The 24,007-nt window shown below is 43.6% G+C and overlaps 1 protein-coding gene across 1 annotated transcript in view; it reads right to left on the reverse strand.

Annotated features, from left to right (window-relative positions):
• The window catches only part of MCC (MCC regulator of WNT signaling pathway), a 278,022-nt gene extending 265,155 nt beyond the window's left edge, over positions 1-12,867 (reverse strand). The window contains exon 1 of the mRNA XM_047090287.1: positions 12,651-12,867. Coding sequence (XP_046946243.1) covers positions 12,651-12,707 — 57 coding nt within the window. The 5' untranslated portion in view covers positions 12,708-12,867. The remainder of the gene's footprint in view (positions 1-12,650) is intronic.
• Positions 12,868-24,007: the final 11,140 nt, after the last annotated feature.

Raw genomic sequence — 24,007 nt, forward strand, 5'->3', positions numbered from 1 at the left:
TATTGACCAAGTCATGCAAACATCAACATAGAGCCGCTGGCAAACCAGCCAAACACTAAGCACATCTCTCATTTCGCCAAAACAGAACACAACTGCCCCTCTGGATTTTTAAGATTTTTAGGCCCCAATAATCTCAGCCAGTAAGAACCCACTGAGAGGAGACTACTAAAATATACCCAAAAGATCAGAGCAAAAACTAAATTCTAATTATTTTAATAGTGCGATTAGTAGTAATGTATAAAACAAGATTTGCTAAAGAATTATGCTTCCTCTTTTTAAGATAATGACAGAACAATAGAAGACACATACTTTACAGCAAATCCTGTGATACAGAAACAAAGTAAGTTGAGGCCGAAGAGGAAGTATTATCCCTAGGAGTTTAAAAAAAAATCTGGGTTTCACACTTCCTCCTCTGCCCCTAGCCTGCCTTATTCAGCCCTCAGTTTCCTCATCAGTCATGCAAATGGCTTGAATAAGATAAACCTCCAATCAAAAATGGCTAAATGGTACCACCCAATTGAATTTGTCCAATTCCATGCTTACCAGACAACTTTCTGGTATAATCTGACTACCAAATAACTTTTTTTTTTTTTAACGTTTATTTACTTTTGAGAGAAAGCACAAGCAAGACAGGGTCAGAGAGCAGAACAGAGGATCCAAAGTGGGCTCTGTGCTGACAGCAGCAGGCCAGATGCAGGCTCAAACACAAACCATGAGATCATGGCCTGAGCCAAAGTTGGACACTCAGCCAACTGGGCCACCCAGGTGCCCCACATTTTTAATTTGAGAGAGAGTGGGGGAGAGAGAGAGCGCGCAAGCGAGTGTGCATGTGAGTAGGAGAGGGGCAGAGAAGGGCAGAAAAAGAGAGATAAAATCTTAAGCAGACTCCATGCTTAGCATGGAGCCCAATGCAGGGCCTGACCCAGGAATTGTGACCTGAGCCAAAATCAAGAGTCAGACACTCAACCAAGTGAACCACCCAGTTGCCCCCACAAATAACTTTTCAACAGGAAAAAAAGTGTCAGCATTCCAGGCTCCTCCGAACTGATACTGAATTTCATAAAAAATAAAGTCAATGATTCTAAACAGTGGAAGGAAATTGGTCCAAGTGATAGTGGAAAGGAGAACCCAGTTTTCCTAATTCAGAACCCAACTATATTCTACATCATCATCATCCATCAACACTGAACCATCCATCAAGGGAAGGCAGTTTTCAAATTATTTGTGACCATGCCACTCAGTTCTTTAAATGTCCATGCCACTCAGTTCTTTAAATCATTCAAGAGGAAAATGATCTCAAATATTCTGAAAATGTCCAAAAATAATGTTAAAATCACACAATTTGAAAATTTGGGAATATGCCCAGGCTTTAAGGTAGTGAATGAAACAAAAGGGAGGGATGGGGCATTTGTGAACTTCACTCTCTTCTGAAAATAACTTCTTTAAATTGGCTTTTGGGACACAATCTTCCTGGCCTTTTTTTGCTAACACCTCCTCTTCCCAAAATTTCCTCCACCCTGCCCCACAAATAAATTATGTAAATAAATTATGTAAATACATATATGTATGTGTGTGTATATCCACATGCACACACATTTATATATCAGTTCAGGCATATCAAAACTCTCCAGAGAAATCCAAATTCTTTTCCATAGCCTAGGAGGCTATAGGTAATCTTGGCAGAACCAATTTTCTCAGACACCTCTTTCCACTGTCCCCTTGCTTCAACCCCTTGTTTAAACACACCATGTGTATCTGACCTCTGCCTTTGTTCTTCCCCCACTTAAAATGATCATCTCCCATTTTTGCGTGGCTCTATCCCTCATTTCATTCAGGTCTCATCAGTTCAAAGATTCCCACAGACAGGTCTTCCCTGATCACTACAATGGCATCCTCCCTCCTTCATTCCCTGTGAATTTTCTCTTTCCAGCACATACTATCAGTGGACATACACCTGTCACATGTATGGTCTGTCTCCCTCTAGAATGTAGGATCCATCAGAACAAGGACTATAGCAGTTTTGTTTCTGTACCCCCACACCTAAGAACAGCACTTAGCATGTAGAAGACCCACTGTATTTGCTGACTGAATAAACCAGTGGGGAATAGAGGGTAAGTTATGGTAATAATGACCAAACTAAACGGGGCGCCTGGGTGGCTCAGTTAAGCAACCGACTTCGGCTCAGGTCATGATCTCAGTCCGTGGGTTCGAGCCCCATGTCAGGCTTTGTGCTGTCAGTTCACAGCCTGGAGCCTGCTTCAGATTCCGTGTCTCCCTCTCTCTCTGCGCCTCCCCCACTCATGCTTTCTCTCTCTCTCAAAAAATGAATAAATGTTGGGGCGCCTGGGTGGCTCAGTTGGTTAAAGCGTCCAACTTCAGCTCAGGTCATGATCTCGCGGTCCGTGAGTTCGAGCCCCATGTCGGGCTCTGTGCTGACAGCTCAGAGCCTGGAGCCTGTTTCAGATTCTGTGTCTCCCTCTCTCTGACCCTCCCCCGTTCATGCTCTGTCTCTCTCGGTCTCAAAAGTAAATAAATGTTAAAAAAAAATTTTTTTTAATAAAAAAATTTAAAAAAAAGAATAAATGTTAAAAAAATATTTTTTTAAATAATAATAATGGCCAAACTAAATTCCCCCAAATGTGCCCTTCAACTAAATTATAGAAGTGGTCAATCCAACACATCTGTCACACTCTAATGCCAAGTTGCAGTTTGGTCCAAACAAGTAGCTTCAAAATTTGTTGATGTGGATGCTCTACCATGTCACATACTGACTAAGTGCTGGCAATAGTGAGGGGGTTTTCCTCCGTCCCTGCCTTCAAAGATCTCCTGGTCTCACACGAAAGCTATGGATAATTATAATAAGTGTTGTGAACATAGCTGAGGGCAGGAACAACCACCGTGGGAGGCCAGAAACCGCCCAAAGTGAGTGTGCCACATATTCTGTGCACAAGTCCACACAGCCCATAGGAAACAGGGACAAGCAATTACTCCCACTCTTACCATGCAACCAACCAGAGGACTCCACTGCTTTTTCTAACTGCCAGGCAATCTCTTCCCATGTTGGCATTCTTCCCTTGACAACTGCTTCAATATTTTTCACAAATCCAGCTGGAATCGTTAACTGACGTGCATGCATACACACAGAAGTTTCATGAAACTTTCTGTTCTCAGGTAATCAAACACTACAGCCTTTGGCTTAAGATGCATTTCCATCTCTGGTCCCATATGCCCCATCATGGGTTGTTCCAAGCACTGATCAAACCTCAGGACAAGGGATCTGCCTCAAAATATCCCACCCGCCAAAGCTTCAAGTAGCTTTTAGCACACAATGTTCCCAACCCAACAGGTTTTTATTGCTTGTTTACAAAGTTAACAAACCCTAACCTACAGCTTCTTATATAGCAAGTGGAATCAACAGCTGCTAATTTGGGATTTTTGTTTCTCCTAGATTTGATTTGGTTTAACTTCTTTGCTGAGTTTAAGAAATATCTGAAAAGATTTGCACATATAAAGTACTCTGCAACCTCAATCACTCCTTATGGTAACACAAACCTTTCAAAAGGTGTCCTCCTTCCCCCAGGAACTAATTTTGGCTATTTCTGTTCAGCGAGAGAAAAGGACATTTGCTAGAAAGAGAACAGCTGTATGGTCCCAGTAAATATTTACTCTATAAATTGAACTTCTGTTTATCTGTGTAATCCAGGTTATTCTCTCCTTATTTCTTTCAAAAGTGAAAGATACCAATGTTAGGAATCTGGGTGTAGTTGGGGGTGGGGGAAGCAAGTGAAGGGATGGAGAAAATAACTGCATATAATCTATCTCTGCCCTGACATGCCCTCCCTGATGCACAAGTCCACATCCTCAGTACTGTCAGTTTTCAGAGTTTTTTGGCTTATCTGATTCCACCATCTCACCAATACAAACCTCTTTCCCAGAATGGAGAAATTACTTAAAATGTAATCTTGGTTTTCTGAAGTTTGATTCCTTAGATCAAAACCTGAATCTGAAGTCTTTGTTCAGCAGCATCTTCTTAATGTTGCCATAAATGCAGCTTTTATCTTCCGTTCCAGTCTCATTTTGGAGGAAGTGTTCCACATGGCTTGTGCTGGGGTAAAGGAGCTTCGGGCAGCTACTAAAGCACCCTGGAGTTTACCTCCTGAGTATTGCCACCCCTTTCCCTATCCTGCATGGGTGCCCCCACCCAAAGCTCTGGTGCCTCAAATCCGGTAGCCACACATCCTGTAAGTACTTCCTTAATATGGAGAAGTCTTGGGATTCATTTTACAACTACCCAGTTGGACAAAGCACACCCTTGGAATCAATGTTCTCTCTGAGCTTTCACGTCTATGGCCACCTCAGCCCCAATCACCTGCCTGGTCTTTGACTAACCTCCTACTCTCTTATCCCATTTCTCCTTTTTCTTGTTACTTTGGCGACCCCCTGGTTCCAGCCACATTTAATCTATTTCCCCTGGCCAGCTGGGACTGAGTCATGGCCTCACTGCCACATTCAGCACGTGCTTCCTCAGGACCTGACCACCAGCAGCTGCCTTGCCACGTGGCCCTGGCCACCAACTTCACTGTGTTTCCTGGCTTTCTCTGCCAACCTCTGCCCTCTGCAGTGCCACAGTGATTTAGCAAACTGTAGTAGGAGCCTAGAGCCCCACCTGCAGGGGTGGGAGCACACTCATTCTGTGACAAAGGAAGCCTTATTCTGGCACCTCAAACATGGCAGGACTAATCCCTCAGGCGCCTCTGAGTACACAGCCAGTGGGACCTCTTAGTGGGGGACAGAGGTCGCCATGCCCCTGTCTCCCTAGCAGTAAACAAGGACAGAAAGGAAGGCCCTCCTGGATGAGGATCACTCCATTCTTTATTGACAAATCTGCTTTTAGGGCTCTGGGAAAATCAATGCATAGAATTCCTCAGCCAGTTGAAGGTGATGGCAGTGACCATATCCCTTTAATCATATTCATTTCATTTTTATCAAAAATATTTAGGGGCACCTGGGTGGCTCAGTCGGTTAAGCGTCCGACTTCAGCCCGGGTCACGATCTCGCGGTCCGTGAGTTCGAGCCCTGCGTCAGGCTCTGGGCTGATGGCTCAGAGCCTGGAGCCTGCTTCCGATTCTGTGTCTCCCTCTCTCTCTGCCCCTCCCCCATTCATGCTCTATCTCTCTCTGTCTCAAAAATAAATAAACGTTAAAAAAAATTAAAAAAAAAAAAATTTATCTGTGTATTGCACGGAGATTACAATACACATCAAGTTAAAAAGGCCTATTATACAGAATGCTCCCTCCTAGGAACATGTGATCACAAGCTGAGAGCACGAAGAGAAACTGATGAAAGGAAACCATGTACAAATGATGGACCTGGGAGAAAGACTACTAGGGCTGGAAACCTGATTCCACCACTAATAGTCTGTAAAACCTCACTAAGTGTTTTCACCTCTTTATGCCTCAATCTCCACACCTGTAGAATGGGCCTAACAGAATGTCTCTCATAGGGTTTTGATAATGAAGCAGGTCAATACCCTGGAAAACCACTGAATTAACAGCTAAGAGACCAAACAAAAACTATTGCCAGGCACTGAGAATTAAGAGAAGAGGGTTTGAGACAAGGCTTTGTGTTTTTGAGGCCTCTGGAGTAGATTAAAAATGGTTGCAAAAAAAAAAAAAAAAAAAAAGTTGCAAATTCTTTGTTATATACGCCTTGGAGAGGTAGAGTCTATTTCTTCACAGCTTTCAATCTGGGCTAAGCATATAGCTGTTTTTGACCAACAGATGCACAGAAATGACTCTGTGCCAGTTTCAATCCTACATTTTAAAAGAACTGCCTGGGAATGCAAGCTGGTGCAGCTACTCTGGAAAACAATATGGAAGTTCCTCAAAAAACTAAAAATAGAACTACCCTACGACCCAGCAATTGCACTACTAGGCATTTATCCACGGGATACAGGTGTGCTGTTTCGAAGGGACACATGCACCCCCATGTTTATAGCAGCACTATCAACAATAGCCAAAGTATGGAAAGAGCCCAAATGTCCATTGATGGGTGAATGGATAAAGAAAATATGGTGTGTGTATATATATATATATATATATATATATATATGTATATGAATATATATGTGTATATATATATCCACACACACACACACACAATGGAGTATGACTCGGCAATCAAAAAGAATGAAATCTTGCCATTTGCAACTATGTGGATGGAACTGAGGGCATTATGCTAAGTGAAATTAGTCAGAGAAAGACAAAAATCATATGACTTCACTCATATGAGGACTTTAAGAGACAAGATAGATGAACATAAGGGAAGGGAAACAAAAATAATATAAAAACAGGGAGGGGGACAAAACAGAAGAGACTCATAAATATGGAGAACAAACAGGGTTGCTGGAGGGGTTGTGGGAGGGGGGATGGGCTAAATGGGTAAGGGGCATTAAGGAATCTACTCCTGAAATCATTGTTGCACTATATGCTAATTTGGATGTAAATTTAAAAACATAAAAAATAACATTAAAAAAAGAAAAGAAAAGAAGAGAAAAGAAAAGAGAAAAGAAAAGAGAAAAGAAAAGAGAAAAGAAAAGAGAAAAGAAAAGAGAAAAGAAAAGAGAAAAGAAAAGAACTGCCAGGGGTGCCTGGGTGGCTCAGTCGGTTGAGCATCCGTCCAACTTCGCTCAGGTCATGATCTCACAGCTCTTGAGTTTGAGCCTTGCGTCGGGCTCTGTGCTGACAGCTCAGAGCCTGGAGCCTGCTTCAGATTCTGTGTCTCCCTCTCTCTCTGCCCCTAACTGACTTGCATTCTGTCTCTGTGTCTCTCAAAAATAAATAAACACTGGGGGCGCCTGGGTGGCTCAGTCGGTTGAGCGTCCGACTTCAGCTCAGGTCACGATCTCACGGTTCGTGAGTTCGAGCCCCGCATCAGGCTCTGGGCTGATGGCTCAGAGCATGGAGCCTGTTTCCGATTCTGTGTCTCCCTCTCTCTCTGCCCCTCCCCCATTCATGCTCTGTCTCTCTCTGTCTCAAAAATAAGTAAACATTAAAAAAAATTTTTTTAAAATAAATAAATAAATAAATAAACACTAAAAAAAAAAAAAAAACTGCCAGCCTCCACCTCTCCTCTTGGAACCCAGCTGCCATGTTGAGAGGAAACTCAAACAGTATAGGGGTACACCCACATAGAAGAGAGGAAGAGAATAGGGGTGATCTCCCATCCACAGCCAGCACCAGTTTGCCAGCCATGTGATTAAGCCATCTTGGAAGTGGATCGTCTGGGTCCAGTCAGACACAAGCCTTCCCTCCATGAGCTGTTCCCAAAATTGCAAAATCATGCACAAATAAGATTTTTTTTTTTAATTTTTTTTTCAACGTTTATTTATTTTTGGGACAGAGAGAGACAGAGCATGAATGGGGGAGGCGCAGAGAGAGAGGGAGACACAGAATCGGAAGCAGGCTCCAGGCTCTGAGCCATCAGCCCAGAGCCCGATGCGGGGCTCGAACTCACAGACCGCGAGATCGTGACCTGGCTGAAGTCGGAGGCTTAACCGACTGCGCCACCCAGGCGCCCCAATAAGATTTTTTTAAAGTCTCTTAATTTGGGGGCAGTTTGTTACACAGCCATATATAGTCACAGACACAAGCCTCAGACCAAGCACTTAAAGCAGTTCCTCAAATTCCATATGTATAAAAAGGGAAAGGGAGGGGCCCCTGGGTGGCTCAGTCAGTTAAGTGACCAACATTGGCTCAGGTCACAATCTAATGGTTTGAAAGTTGGAGCCCCGCATAGGGCTCTCTGCTGTCAAGGCAGAGCCCACTTTGGATCCTGTCAGCCTCTCTCTCTGCCCCTACCCCACTCACGCTCTCACAAGCTCTTGCTCTCAAAAATAAATTAAAACAAAACAAAACAAAAACAACTATTTGCAACTAACTGGATGGAACTGGAGGGTATTATGCTAAGCAAAATTAGTCAGAGAAGGACAAATATCATAGGACTCCATTCATGAGGACTTTAAGAGACAAGACAGATGAACATAAGGGAAGGGAAACAAAAATAATATAAAAACAGGGAGGGGGGAAAACAGAAGAGACTCTTAAATATGGAGAACAAACAGGGTTACTTGAGGGGTTGTGGGAGGGGCGATGGGCTAAATGGATAAGGGGCATTAAGGAATCTACTCCTGAAATCATTGTTGCACTATATGCTAACTAATTTGGATGTAATTTTTTTTTAAGTTTAAATTAAAAAAAAAAAATGGAAAGGGAGAGGCAAGGTGTTCATTCATTCAAATGTGTGTAGAACACCTACTACGTGCCAGACTCTATAACAGGTCTTCACACTGTTCTTCTGGTGCTGATGGTCTATGGCTGGGAGAGACATTAAACAACTTGTTACAGCGAAGTTGATTCTATAAAGACAAAGGAGTATAAAGGGGTATGGGAATATTAGGTGATCTCACAGGCCCCTCCAACTCTGATATTTTATAACTGGCTGACGAAACCTACATCTATCTGTTAGATGGCCCCTGAGAGACAGTCATACAGGATTATCCATGTAGAGAACAACTTTCTCCTATACAAATCCACTTCTTAGAGTATCAACGAAGATGTGGAGTTTCCATAGCTACCCAACAAGTAAATAGTGAAAGCACACGAAGAGTTGCCTCTATAGACTATGTTCTGGAGTGGAATCATGTCATGAAAGCAGCTTTGAATAAAGGGATAAGGAAAGAGTAAGGGAAGTAGGATTTCCAGGGGCAACTAAGGTAAACATTGTTTAATGTTTAAAAGGCAAAAAATATGTAAGTTGATTGCTTCAGACAAATTATTCTTGAGTATTTTTTTTTTATTCCCCAGGGGTTTTAATGATCACCAGGAAAGAACCCTTAAAGATAAATTTTTATTTTGCTGCATAAATAAGTAGCTTTCTACCAGACAAGCAGATCCAGTAGACAGCTCTCCTGTAAAGATTTAGTGAATTCAAATCATACCTTGCAAATACTGTGCCTTGAGACCTCCTTCTCCCCAAATCTGAACTATTCTAAGAACTAGGAAACGCGACCGTGGTAATGCAGCAATGTCAAACTATATACAGGTCCCACAAGTTTCATCAAGACAAACATAACTGAGTGCAAACCAAAAAACCATGGCGAGGAGGAAGAATTAAGAGCCTTCCCTTGACGAGATTTGGGAGAATTTAATCCAGTGCTGCTGACCGTGTACTTGATTTTCTAAGGACTCTTGATTTGGCTGGTGTTGAAGTCCTTCCTTTTAACCTCACATTAGAAAAAGAAAAACATCCTTTGATTCTTTGATAGGGTCAGCTAAGAGCCAAGAAAAGAGAACAGCCAATTCCTGCCGCTCAGATTTTCCTTTTGCATTACTGTGGTTAATGCTAAGGATTAGTTTGCTCTAGTTAAAGTGTTCAGACTTGATATAAGCCATCTGTGGTCATGGATAAACACAAATGTTTTGAATGCCCACAGGTAGGGGTAATTTCACTATCTCCTAGAATCATCTCACAGGATCTTAAACAGCTATTGTTCCAGCTAAAGACACAAAAGGAACACATTCATGAATTTCCTGTTTTTCGACCTTAAAAGTTCTTACACATGCAAAACACCTCACGCCCAACACCCAGCTCTAGGTCAAGTAGCCCTCACACCCAAATCCCTCCTGCCTCTCTTGTATCCGAGCATTCCTGGAGTAATTGTAGGCAGAGGTCAGCACCTCAGCAGCTGACCAAAGCTCGCTGCTCTCACAGAAGGGACCAGCAGATTATAGCTGGAAAACTGATGCAAGTCACTCCCCTTGTTGAAGATGTGATAGAGTCCATGCCAATATTACTGCCAAAGGGTCAGCGATTCCTGGGCCCACAGGGCCCCTGTACAAGGGGTCAGCTCACAAGTCCACGCCGAGAGAGGCCTCTTGTTTCTGACCCCCAGCATCCTGGGCTCTTTCAGGGTTTTTCCTGCCCCTGAAATGCCTGGTGAACAACAGGCTGAATCTGACCCCATGGTGACCTCCAGACAGCCTAGAGGCTCCTGGGCAATAAAGACGTGGTACTAAAGGGGTCCCTGAGGGGATTTTATTAGCTCTGCTTCCAGGTGAGGAGGAGGAACCAACCATCAACAGGGGCTGGCAACTTTGCCGCCCAAGACGTTAAAGCAAAGCTAGCATTTAACAGAAAAATTACGTGAAAAGAAGAAACAAACGCTCCTTTACACCAGAGACCTAGTTGTGAGAAATACAAATGAATTGTATTCAGAAATAGAGGTATTATAAAAAAGGTCAGGGGGGTGGGGGGGTGATGAGCATTGAGGAGGGCACCTGTTGGGATGAGTACTGGGGGTTGTATGGAAACCAATTTGACAATAAATTTCGTATTACAAAAAAAAAAAAAAAAAAGTCAATCCTCCAACTATTGCCCGTGATAAACTGACCTGACATTTAGGGTCCACAAGTATGACCCGCACATACCCCCTTGCCTTACAAATTCTCTTACACATACCCTAATTGAAAACATGTCCAAAAACTAAAAAGTAACTACCCTTACTGTCTATGGCAACTACCAGATCTGCAGGGAAACTGGGACAAGGGGAGACAGAGGGGCAACTAAATCACTGAACCTAGAAAGAAGACCCCAGAGAAGTTAAGAAATGATCAGCAGATTTTCTCTCCCTTTTCTCAGTGTCTGCTCAAGGATATGATTGGGCAGAAGCTTATTTCCTCAGGGACAAAACGGTGTTCCATAATGCTCAAGTATTACCGCTCCAACTAACGCGGGGGGGGCCACGAAGCACCCTCCACCCTTCCCTTTGGCCACAAGTTTTCTAAGGAGTATATCGGAGTGGATACAAGTAGGCAAGGAACCCCCCTAACTCTGGGTTCAACTAATGCCCTCCCCTGATCACCCCAACACCAGGAAAGTCCGTTAGGACCTCCTCTCTCTCTCTAGCCAGTATCCTAGCCACCTTCATCCTAAACCTGGAATTCATTCTGAAAACAAAAGGTAACAACAACACACTTCAGGTAAGGAGAATTAATGCTGCCACAAAGAAATAATGTGAAAGACCAGGGAAAGACTTTCTGCAGGACAAACACCTTTAAGTTTTTGATTTTTAAGTGACCTTACAAGGTAAGTCACAGGTTTCTCCTTAAATAGGGTTTCTCCTGGGTCCTTGGTCCTAGCAGGGCCCTAGGTTCTATTTTTGATGTGAACTTCTCCCTGCCTGTAAAATTGGCAAAAATCACTTAGGTCTTCCTGCCTCTTTCCTTAACCTCTTGTTTTCAAGTTACGTCCTCCCCCTCTTAGCATCTCCTCACCTTGTAAACCACAAGAGAATCCACCAGGATTAGGAAATGCCTCTACCTCATTCACCAACACCTCCAAATGCTACTCTAAACCCTAGCAGGGACAACACACAGAGCACACAGAGCACCAGGCAAGGGCCCAGGGCATTCACTGCTGGATACCAGCTGCAGACCCACTCAGGTTTCCCCGGTCTATGCCCCCCCCTTCCCCATCTCCAGCCCTCTCCCCACAGCCAGGGCTGCATCCTTTCATTTTTCCTTCATCCTCGGTAATCTGACATCACCTCTGTCTGCCTTCCGGCTGTTTTTACACTGGTCTCCTTTTCTTCCCCTTTCCTCTCTTCAGCCATACTCAAGAGGCACAGACTATTTATTCTACTTTTGCCCCATAAATAGCTCAGTGATGATGTTAAGGAGGAAAACCTACAGCCACCAAGACTCCTGCTGCAGACATCGGTCACACAGAATCCTCCTCTCCTCTCTTTTGAGCATCCACTCAAAAGAATACTTTTCAGGTATTCAAAGCGGGGGGGGGGGCGCTCAGGGGCATGGGGGGGGAAAGAGGGGTTGTGCCCGAGGCATCCCTAAAGTCATCAAAAAAAAAAGGTGGCTTTGAGCATCTCACCGCTGACATATTTGCATACCGTTTGATGTAGCTTTAATTTCAAAGACAGTCTCAAACACTCAAGTGGGTATGTTACAGTGAGAGCCAGGAATTGCAAATGCGCTTGCCTCAAAGACTCAGGAGTCCAGTCCAGGGCAGGAAATAAAGTTCTAAGCGGCTTTGATGTGCTTCCTCCCCACTTCCCTCCCCAGTGTGGGTCATTCATCTCCGCCGACGAGAGACCACCTTGCCCGAACTTAACCAAACGCATTACACGTGGGAGCCAAGTGGTAGATTTAACAATCCAATGAGCTCCGCAGCCCCACCAAATTAGTTACCAACGGCTTCGGCTCAGCTTGGGATCCCCGACTGCTAAGAAAAGAAATGTTGAGCCTAAACTGGAGGAACCGGGGTAGGAAGGGACGGAGGACCCAGATCCGCGGAGAGCAGAAGGTCTTGGCGGCGCGGTGAGAGCTTGTTTCTTTTTTGAGCCACTGATTTCAGACTGAAATATCAAGCCAGTTCAGGTCATTTCCTGAGTAGCACTACAAGTTAAAACAAGATCCAAAAAATCTATTAATCTTTAATTGCGCTGCCTCCCGCCTGGGAGCACGAGGTGGGTAGGGCGCAGGGGTGTAGGGCTGGGGGCGATCGGGAGGGACCGGCCGTTTGTCGGAAATCAAATGCCTGAGAAGCCAGAGCTCGCGACCTCAGCTGTTCCTTACCTCACTCAGTTCCGCCGAGGAGTCGTTTCCATATTTCATGGCAACTCCAGAATTCATGACTGCACTTTTCAGAGCCGAGCTCCTCCTCCTCCTCCAGGTCTCGGAGCTTCTGAATTGGGCTTACCAGGTTCGATAGCCACCGCTTGGTCCCTTCTGGCACATTTTAGTCTAGACAGCCATTTTCAACCAAGACAGTGGGGAAGCCCCAAGGAAGGATGCAAGCTCTCCTGGAAGGCACAGAGCCGGCTGGCGTTTCACGGACGAGCCATTGCTGCAGGAGGCTCGGCGGTGTGGCGCGCTCGCAGCTGCTGCAGCGGCCGAGCAGGCGCGGGGACCCGCCCGCGCGCTCCCACCGCTGGGTCCCGGGGAACTGCCACCCTCCGAGCCGCCGAGCCGCTCCTACGGGGCCTCGCCGCCCCCCATTACCAGGCTGGAGGGCACCTCCCAGTAGGATCCGGCACCCCGGAGGGCTTCAGCGAGCTCCCGAAGAAACCAGGGCGGCGGGGAGAGCGAGACCCGCGCCTCGGGCTCCAGGGAGGGAAAGAAAGCTACAGAAAGCCGGAGCGGGGCTGCACTTCACGCTGAAGTTTCCCTTTTGAATCGTCTGGAGTTGTAAGTGGTTTCTGATTGAACACAGCTGTCTAGCTGCTCGGTGCGCGGTGAAGGCGGGGCCAGAAAGAGAAAAGGGGCGGGGGGGGGAGGCCGAGTAGAGGGGACCTTGCCGGGAGAGCAGGCATCCTTCCAGCTCTCTGCGATAGTAATTACAGGACCCAAGTCCAGGAGGAAGAGAAGAAACAGAAAAGGCCACCTGAGTATTTGTGCAGAATTTTTTTTTCAAAATTCCTCCTAGAAGCCCCTTTCCATGATCTAATAAGGTCAAGACAAATCTGACCACTTGTACATCAGGCAGCGCTGTGCACTTCTCATGGCACATTAAGATTTTACAAGAGTGTAGGACGGTCATTTTCCCCTGATCTGTCTAAAGTCAACACCGAGGGTGTAAATTCACTGTGAAACTCCCTCTCTGTCGCTGGGGCAGATTACATTTTCTGCATGTCGATAATAAAGATGAAGATGCCCCATTCCTTGAGAGGTATGAAATAGGCTTAAATTTTCCATCCTCCCCAACGCTAGACTGTCCTTTTAAATGTTACATTCTCCATCCTCTTCAACCCCCATACCCTCCTTAAAAATCTCACTGCTCATCTGAGCAGAGCTAGGTCCGTATTTCTGGGGTTTGGAGTATGAATCAGAAAAGATTCAATGGACTGTTATATCCAGTAGACTGGTGGAATCAGAACTCCCCTCAGTTTTGAGTTTCCCTGAAGTAAAAGCATCCCTGTGTAGGGAGGTGACAGGGAAGGGATTTTTCTCCCCTTAAAGGTTAAAGTCCCTCTGAACTTGAAATACACTGAAAAAATGTTCTGATCCTTCCAACAGTAGGTCTGCAGGATTGCTTAAGAGGCCGCATCAGTCTCTTTCTACACAATGGGAACAAAATGTCTCCAACTCCAGTGACAGACTTGGCATTTCCTAGAGCCTTCTATGAAAAAGCCATTGTATTGTTAATTTCCAAGGTCTTTTTTTTTTTTTTCAACTCAAATAGGATGTTTATTTTGCTCTTTAAGAAGGAGCAAAGAGCTTGACCATTTGCATTTATCTTCTTACCCAGCTGCCTTCCTGGTGGGTTCATTCATTGCCTGATAGAGGCACTATTGGGATAAAAAAAAGTTTGCTGCTTTGGGGGAGCACTGGGTCCCAAGTTTCGGGGCACTGCCAGACTAGAGCACATTGGGAGAAGCTCTTCTGCATGGGGAGAGGCTAGGAAGCCACATTTATTTTTCTTATTTACTCATTAAAACCTATTGAGAACTGGGGCCCCTGGCTGACTCAGTCAGTGGAGCATGTAACTCTTGATCTCCAGGTTGTAAGTTCAAGCCCTGTGTTGGGTGTAGACATTACTTAAAAATAAAATCTTTAAAAATCATTTAAAAAAAAACCCTGTTGAGAACTGAATGTGTGTTTGAAGATGGAGATGGTGGTGAAAGACTATAAAAATATAAAGGAGACTCAAACACTAGCCCTGCCCATAAGGTGTTTATAGTGTCATAAAACATAAAGAACATAACAGTTCTGGATAGAAAATGAAACTTACCATGAAAGCAACACAAATGAAGATCTAGTGCAGTTCAGGGGAGGAAATAGGATTTTGGCTGGACTGAGTTGGAGGAGAACTGTGAAGGAATCTTAGGAGAGGCAGCATGTGAGTTGATCTCTGGAGGGCGGAGTCCAGCAAAGATGGGGAGTAAGGTGAAGGTACCCCAGACAGAGGGACCATGTGAAAGAAAATATGGATGGAGGATGGAATGTGCCGGGCGTGTGACGGGAATGGCAGGTGTTCCATTTTGGAGTGGAACCTGGATTAGGTAAGTGAATTACAGCCAGATCATGAACAGTTTTGAGTGACAGGCTAAAGGAATGGGACTATGATAGGCAATGGAGATCCACTAAGGGTTTCTGAGCACAGAAATAATAGGATCAGAGCTTTGCTTTGAGACATTCCAGTGGATTTGTACCACACTCGTGAGCAATTCACATGAATTCAAATAAACTAGTGTTGAGTGTGATTCTGGTGTTTAAAGAAACATATTTTTCATACTAGATGGCCCCTAAAACCAAGCAGATGACTTCATCTGGTGTTCAACCAAAAGAAAATGATCTGTTCCAAGACTGAAGGAAAAATTGGCAGTGTTGAACTTATTAAGAAGCAGTATGACTGCAGATTCTACTTTATGGACAATATAAGGCATTTTCAAGAGGAAAGTTGAATATATGGAATTTTCTTCTTAAATAGTGACTTGAATACTTAACCACCACAGAAGATGCAACTCCATGACAATCTGGCAACAGAGAATGTAAGTTGAAAGTGGGACCTGAACATGCCAATGAGACTATCCCAGTAGGTCCAGCAAGAGGCTACAAAGGCCTGAATTAAGTTGGAGCAATGGAAATCAATGGGAGGGGACAGATGGAAGAGATTCTATAGGAAGAGAGTAGACAGGGGCACCTGGGTGGCTCAGTCAGTTGAGCATCCAACTCTTGATTTCAGCTCAGGTCATGATCCCACAGTCATGGGATCAAGCCCCACATCAGGCTCCATGCTGATCATGTGGAGCCTGCTTCAGATTCTCTCTGTCCGCCCCCCCCTCTGTCTCTGCCCATCCCCTGCTCATGCACACTTGCACATGCATTTACACGTGCTCTCTCTCAAAATAAATAAAACTTAAAACAAAATTTTTTTAAAGACTCTCTCTCTTCCTCCCTCTACCCGTCTCCCTTGCTCTATTCTCACTCTCTCTAAAAATAAAACAGGGGCGCCTGGGTGGCTCAGTTGGTTAAGCGTCCGACTTCGGCTCAGGTCATGATCTCACGGTCTGTGAGTTCGAGCCCCGCGTCAGGCTCTGTGCTGACAGCTCAGAGCCTGGAGCCTGTTTCAGATTCTGTGTCTCCCTCTCTCTCTGCCCCTCCCCTGTTCACGCTCTGTCTCTCTCTGTCTCAAAAATAAATAAACATTAAAAAAAAATTTTTTTTAAATAAAACAAATAGGCGTGTCTTTCCTGACAGCTCAGAGCCTGGAGCCTGTTTCGGATTCTGTCTCCCTCTCTCTCTGCCCCTCCCTCCCTCATGTTCTGTCTCCCTGTCTCTCAAAACTAAATAAACATTAAAAAATTTTTAATTAGGTAAATAAATAAATAAGGAAGAAAGTAGACAGAGACTGTGGTGGAAGGAGGAGAACTTAAATGTGACTTGTAGATCTACAATGTGGCTGAGTGTGGTTTCAGGCAATGTCCTCAACAAAAATAGGGATTCCAAAGAAGGAATAGGTTAGGGAGGAAACTATGTTTGAGATATCATAAGTTTGAAGTGACAACTGGATATTCAAGGGGAGCTGTTCAGCCAGAAGCTTGCAGGGGAGCTACAGGGATAAATCAGGGTTGAGATGGAGATGAAGGTTTGGGGTTACCCCTATAAAAACAATAAATAAAACCATGAAATCAAGTAAGGTTGCCAAGGAAGAAAAGACAGGGAAAAGAGGTCTGAGGACATTATCTTAAGGAAGGTCTTTTCATGGAAGGTTAAAAAAAAAAAAAAAGAGGAACCGGCAGGGAAGGCCAGTTAGCAGAACTAGGGAGATAACCAGGAACTCTGGTCTGGGAGTCTAAGGGAGATGTTGTCAAGGCAAGAGGGCAGCATCTATATTATAAGCTACAGAGAGAGCAGAAGCCTGAAAACTGATAAAGGAGCACTTCAAAGACATTAATGTCCATCGAAGAGAAATTTCTACAAAGCTAAGGAGACGGAATGCAGATTACCAGAGCGAATGAAAAGGACCTGTGATGAGTAACCGTGTACTACTCTTTCCGTAAATTTGATGCTGACAGGAACTCGGCAGATGGCATAATTTCTTAGAGTAGGTAAGCAGTACTGAGTAGAGGATAGGAGGGGCATATGTGAAGTCTGGAGATACAGAGAGAGAAGGCAGATGGACCAAAATTCCTGAGAAGGGAGGGAAGGACAGAGCCAAGGACCATGAGATTAGCTTTGGATAGGCTTGGGGAGGCAGAGGATTCTGATGCTTCTTCCCAGGAGAGCAGTAAGGGTTGAGAGAGCTGGAGACCATACATACTAACTAATAGCACTTATTGAAGAGCCATCCAACTTCCCTCTGTGTGATTGTGGAGGGGGTAATGAAGACTAATAACTTGTAATTAAATTTTACTTTAAGGAAAGGAAGACCTGTCGATGCAAGAATAGAATAGTCGTGACCTTGACCTCTGAAATTGTTCAAGAACGGGGGAAGGCTGGGGGGACACACTGAAAGTCATTCAAATGTGGAGAACGGTTTCATGCAATGAGCTTTTCCCAATCTAAGATTCCATGAAATGAAGTGTTTTTGTGTTTTGTTTTGTTTTTTGCTATCATTTAAACATTTTGTTATTTTTCTTAACCTGTTAGTCTAGTCAGAAATCAAGCTGGGAATCTCTACCATCAAGAAAGCTAAAGATAAGTGCTGTACACAAGATGTTAACTGGGTCAACATCCTAAGTACCTGAGAAATGCAAGGAGCAGCCCAGCATGTCATCTCAGCACACCGGAGGGGAATAAAGCCCCAAATGCATTTCCAGTATAATAAGAGAAAGGTCTCAAGGTTAGCACTTACCATAGTTTACCAAGTATATAACTGAATGCCTACAAATCCTTCCACATTGTGGCCGCCTCAACATGATACCTCTAGAAGAGCTTCTCCAAGTTCTGCTTCAGCAGAGTCGGCTCCAGTCAGAGGTGTGGGTATGAGGTGGCAGAGGTGTTTATCAGCATCAGAGAGCAGGGCTGGGAGGAGCAGGAAAACCTGCTTTCTAATGGGGCAAGACCCTGAGTTCCCTTCCTTCCTGGGCCTTGTCTTCCCTAAAGGCTAATCTCTTCCCATCTGGTCTCTGGGACAAGAGGCAGCCACAGCCCTGGGAAAGTTTCTGGGAAAGCAGAGGTTGCCGTTTGCAGGAGTGGATGGGACTGTGTGCTGATCACACACTGTAGCCATACTGGCTTTCTGCTGTTGGGGGCAGTCTGACCCCTCTATGTATGGCTGCTGACCTTGGTGAGTTTCTATACAGTAGGGATAATATTCTGGGTCTTGTCTGTACTCTCTACTGGTAATGAATATCAGATTAATCAAAGAAACCTTAGGCAAAAATCTTGAACCTCCAGCATTAAGGAAATTGACTGAAACTTCGGGGCTGGCTAACCTGAGCCCTCTGTCTCTACCCCCTGGGTGTCCAAACCACCCTTGCTTGCATAGCAGTCCTCTGTGCTGGGTCAGGCTTGTCCTCCTCCAGCCCACACAAGAACCCAAACTCCAAAACTGTCCCATGCCCCCTTGAGTCTCTCAACCCAAACACAACAGTTGATACCTCAGATTTTAAGAAGAAAGCAGCAGTTAAGCTAATTCACACAAAGGTGAAAAATACCTCGTAATCTTCTCAACCAAGCCCAAAGCATTTGCATTGGAGAAAGAGAATGCTTTTTAATGATGCTAAAAGGTGGGATTTCTTGAAGAAGAAAGTTACTTTTCAGGGGAAAGGGAGATTTCAGATCTGTGGGGATCCAGGAAGTCCCAAACCCCTAATTCCTTGAGGGTCATAAAAGTCAAACTATACACTCAAAAGAATTTCCTGCCCTAAATCTTTAAGCCTACCCCACTGTCCCACCCCCATGAGTCCAGAAATGCTCTCCATAACCCAACTCCTATGGCCCCCCTGCTCAATCACCAAGCCAGCTTTTCTCTCAGGCACTGGGCCAGGCGTGAGTCCCAGGTTGGGAACCTCCAGACAGCTTTGATGGCCTGTCCCATCACATACCTCATTTGCTCCAGGTGCCACAACATAAAGAATTCAGAGAGCATTGCACTGGACAGTGTTTGTCTTGGTCTCTGTGCCCTCAGAGAACAACATTAAAAAACTGGAAGAAATCCTATAATCACCTAGCTCCGCCCTGCATCCCACTTACCTAGATGACAATATGCAGAGTCAGCAAGTTTGTGGTGTTCATTCAAAAAAAGAAAAACATCCACTATGTGCCAGACATGGTGCTATGCCTTGGGATTTAGCAGTATATGGGGCAGAAAAAAATCCTTGCTTGGTGGAAAATGATTAATAAACAAAGAATACAGCTTGTGATGGGTGTTATCAAGGAATTAAACAGGAGCTGTGATGATGGAGAGCAGGCCCGTTAAATGAAGCAATCAGAGATGGTCTCAATGAGGAGATGACATTTCAGCATGAAGGTCAAGAAGGAACCAACTAGGCAGAAAGTGGGAGAAGACCAAGGAGTGGGAGGAGCAAGCACAAAAATTCAGGGGCAAGAAAGGACTTGACTTTTCCAATAAATTTCAATAAACTTCAAGTCTGTTATTTAATTTTAAATATTGAGAAAAAGTAGTGTGAAGGAACATGATGAAAAAGATGATGGAGGAAACAGACCATGCAGAGTATGTGTAGGCCATAGATTTCATTCTGTGTACATGAAGATGCCACAGGAAGACTAAGTGGGGCAGAGACATGTTCCAATTTACATTTTTAAAAGGTAAATCTATTCCTATACAAACTTTACCACTGGGCAACCTAAAAAATAGACAAAAGAAAGTTCTTGCTTTATAGAAGTATTCCTTTTTTTAATGTTTTACTTATTTTGAGAGAGAGAGAAAGAATGTGTTTGCACACGTGATTGGGGTAGAGGGCAGAGAGACAAGAGAGAGAATCCCAAGCAGGCTCCATACTGTCAGAGCAGAGCCGAACATGGGGCTCGATCCCATGACCCTGGGATTATGACCTGAGCTGAAATCAAGAGTCGGACCCTTAGTCGACTAAGCCACCCAGGCGTCCCCTAGAAGTATTCCTGTGAATAAGTGAAGAATTGATTGAAATGGAATATCCCTATTTTACAACCACTAAAGAATTGATAGATTTAGGTATAAAGCACATCTACTAACATCACAAAACGACATAACACCACCACACACACAACTTCTGATGGAAGAATACACCTATGAAGACATCTCAGCAGTGTTTAACATGAGGAAACCTGTTAAATTAACCACAGGGTGCAATCAGTGAAATCCAGACTCTACAGGACAAACAATCTGGGTTCTTCAAATAAATTGCAAGGGGAAAAAACACAAGTGAACGAGTAAAATATTAATGGAAGGGGAAACCTATAGACATATCAGCCAATTATAATGTGTGGTCCTCATTGGGATCTTGAGTCAAACAACCTGACTGTAAAAAATTAAGATATTTATGAGACATTAAGAATACTTTTCAGATATTTGATGATTTTAAAAGTTACTTTTTAGATGTGTTGATGGTCTTAAGGTTATCCTTAAAAAGAGTCGTTACCTTGTGTAGTTATATATTGAAATATTTAGGTGTGAAATGACACAATGTCTTGGATTTGTGTCAAAATACTAGAGGAAAAAAAATACTAGAGGAGGCAAGGATATAGGTGGGGTTTTCAGTGAAACAGACTGACATGTCCTTTGGTTTTGGAGATTACTGGTGACCTTGAGAGAAGCAATTTCATTGAATGGTGGAGAGAGATAGAAACTAGATTTGTGTGGACTGAATAGTGACTAGGAAGGGAAATGTCGAGAGAGCACAGGGAGAGAACTTTTGACAAGCTTATTGCCCAAAGTCTCACTATTACTGAACTATCAGATGAGATCTTGAACCAAAATCCTAACTTCTACTTCTGAGCTTTTCTCTCCCTGCACAAGGCTCCTTCAGTCAAGTTATCCTGGAATCCGTTCTTGGCCAGGATTAGAAACTCTGAGTTGTTACCATGGTGGATCTCTCCCTAAACTGGTACTTGAAGTCTGTTTCGTCATGCTGGGTCCTCACCTTTTTGTTTATGAAATCAGTCATTGTTTTTAGACCCAGTGACTTACTGCTGTGAAATAGATGGAATGCAGTAGATAATTTGGTTTGTCTGTGTTTAAAAATCTGCTAAGAAAAGAAATACTTGAAAACTATTTCCAGATTAAATCTCACACATAGAACACACAAACCCAGCCTTTTCCAATGGCAAATGCAACTCAAGAGAAGAAAGCACCCCTGTGGTGTTTGTCTGTCTCTTTAACTGCATTTGTGGTCTGCCTCACACCCAGACTAGGCATTCAAATAACCCAGAATCGTTTGGCATAGACACCCCTGACATTATTAGTGGGGAAATCCTAGCTGAGATTCACCGCCTTATGCAAGCATCATGTGATGCTTCAAAAACCTCTTTGCCGTCTGATATTTTGGAGCCCAATAAGTATCTATGTCATCTTGCCTTAAATATTCAAAGTATCTTTCCAAATCTTTACTCATTTGTTGTCCAAATGTCTTTAAAATATATCAGGTTCTTCATAGAAAGGAAAATATAATCAGTGGAGATTAGGGATTTGGAAATCCAAGGGAGTTTAAAAAGGCTGGGGGGGGGTGGGGAGGCTAAATCTTCCCAGGAGTACTTGCATATGGTCAATCTCCTGGAGAGGAAAAGGAAAAAAATATATATTAAATAGATGCATGAAAATAGATGTAGTAAAATTGGAGAGCATGCTGAAATTAAATGAATTCCAAATGCCTGCCACTGTTATTTGTAGGGCTCTTTGGGAGGCTAAAACAGCATTATTCCATTACTTTTAGCTAGAATATGCTACAGGAGTTGCCCAAAAGGAGTAGAGAAATAATTAATCTAATATGCCTCATAGACCTAATGACAAAAGAGGCAATTCACTTGGCATCATACCAAGCTGATGGGTGAAGAAGGAAGATCTCGGGCACAGGCGGGGAAAGTCATTCCCAGACTTTCAGTCCACAAGTGCCAATGGATGGGCTGCTATGGAAGAGATCTCCCACAGGGACAAGCCAAGGCATGAGGAGCAGGCTCCTGCCCATCCCTCCCAGCCCTCCTCAGTTGTTCTGCATGATTTGACACATGAGCTCAAACTCTCCCTTCCAAGCAAATGCTGTGTGATCAGCAACTCTAGCCTTGACCCTTGCTTGTGCTCCAGTTAATGTTTTTTCAGGTAACTACCAGATACTTTCATTAAGTCTTGCCATCACCACCATAAAGCCTGTCTAAAACTGAGCTTGTCATGTTCCACCAAAAACCAGCTTTAATTTCAGCTTGCAAATTTCTGTTAGTGGAATCAGAGTTTCCAGTCTAGAAACATTGGAGTCATTTTCAGCCCCCTCCTCCGTCATCTCCTCTGCCAGTCATTTAGGCCTTTCTCTCTACTTGGTCTCCATTTGTACTGTTAGCAGCATCTTCCAGGCCTTGTCTCTTTATATTTTAGTAACTATAACTTAGCAATATGACTCAACTCCAAATCATTCTGCATATTCTAGCCCAGCTATTTTTCTCCAAAATACAGCTTTCGATCATATCATTGCACAAGTAAATCTTTTTTTTAGATATTTTTATATGCTTTGTTGAGATATAATCCACACAACATAAAATTCACTTTTTAATGTGTACATTTCAGTGATTCTCAGTATATTTGCAGAGTTGCACAACCATTACCACTATCTAATGGCTGTGTCAATATTAGACAACAGAAGCAGTTTGGGTCCAGTTGGTAAATAACCATCGACCCAAATCAGAGGGTGCCCACTCCCTAACCAGTCACTGCCCAGGCTACCCCAATTCCTATCTCCAGAAACTCCCAGAACTTTCTATAGTTCAGCTGCCATCAGACTAACAGCTGGCACAATCAAGGACTCTTGGACCTTCCTCCATTACTGTGGCTACTCCCTGGTATCAAGTATTTCGTAAATCACCCCTGGAGAAAAGAGGTATTATTTCTTAAATGAAGACAGAATCAAAGAATGCATTTCTTTATTAAAGGTACGCAGTTACATGGTTCAGTTAAATCATCCTCATACTCGTACAGAATTTCCTTACAGCATGTGAACCCATCTTCCCCAGCGCCTTTACCACTCTCCAAATATGAAACCCTTTTAAGGTTCCATATTCTTTACAATGCCAATCCATCTTTGCTTTCCAGCTCAAGTTCCTTTCTGTTTGTGTCTCATACCCCCAGGATCTTTTTAGGTTTCATATTCCTGAATTAACCAAAATATTTGGCTTATTTTCCCAGTTATTAGGAACAAAGCCATTTGAATGCACCGTCAGCCTCCTCTTGGCCCTTCAGAGTCTGTTTTGTGAAAGTCTGTGGCATATGAGGAAGTGTGCACAGGCCACTATCCAAACTAACAAAAGCTACCCTGTTTTTCCTTCATATCCCAAATATTAAGTTTTTGCCCTCTTTCTTCATACAACTCATGTTTAAATCTTTTCATTTGAAATTATTTTTCAAACACCTTCCATTACTGGCAACAAGGATAAAGAGAGAGAAATGTATCTCATGAGAAATAAAAGCTAGCCCCAAGATGCAAACAGCTGTCATTTGGGCAAATTTGGAAATTTGAAGAACAAGAAATGGAAAACAATTTTGAACTAATTTCTTTTACTTTTCTTAAGGCAGGAACCTCCTCAAAAGTGAACATTCCTCCAGATTTTTGAGACAACAGTGTCAGATTGATGCCTTTTCAGACGTAGCCTTGCCTTCATTCAAGAAATATTTATCAACTACTATGTGCCAAGCATCTTGTTAGGGACTAGGGATGTAATGATGAATAAAAAGAGATACCATCATTGCCTTCCACTGATCCTGGAATCATATTGTGGGAGGACACCAAGATGCCCCCAACCTTCACAACTCCTTGTCAACATGTCCTTGTCTGTAACTTTGCAGT

This window comes from Lynx rufus, unplaced genomic scaffold (assembly GCF_022079265.1).
Source record: "Lynx rufus isolate CCGP_SWC_20201006 ecotype Redwood Valley unplaced genomic scaffold, mLynRuf1.p SCAF_1, whole genome shotgun sequence".
NCBI classification, from domain to species: Eukaryota; Metazoa; Chordata; class Mammalia; order Carnivora; family Felidae; genus Lynx; species Lynx rufus.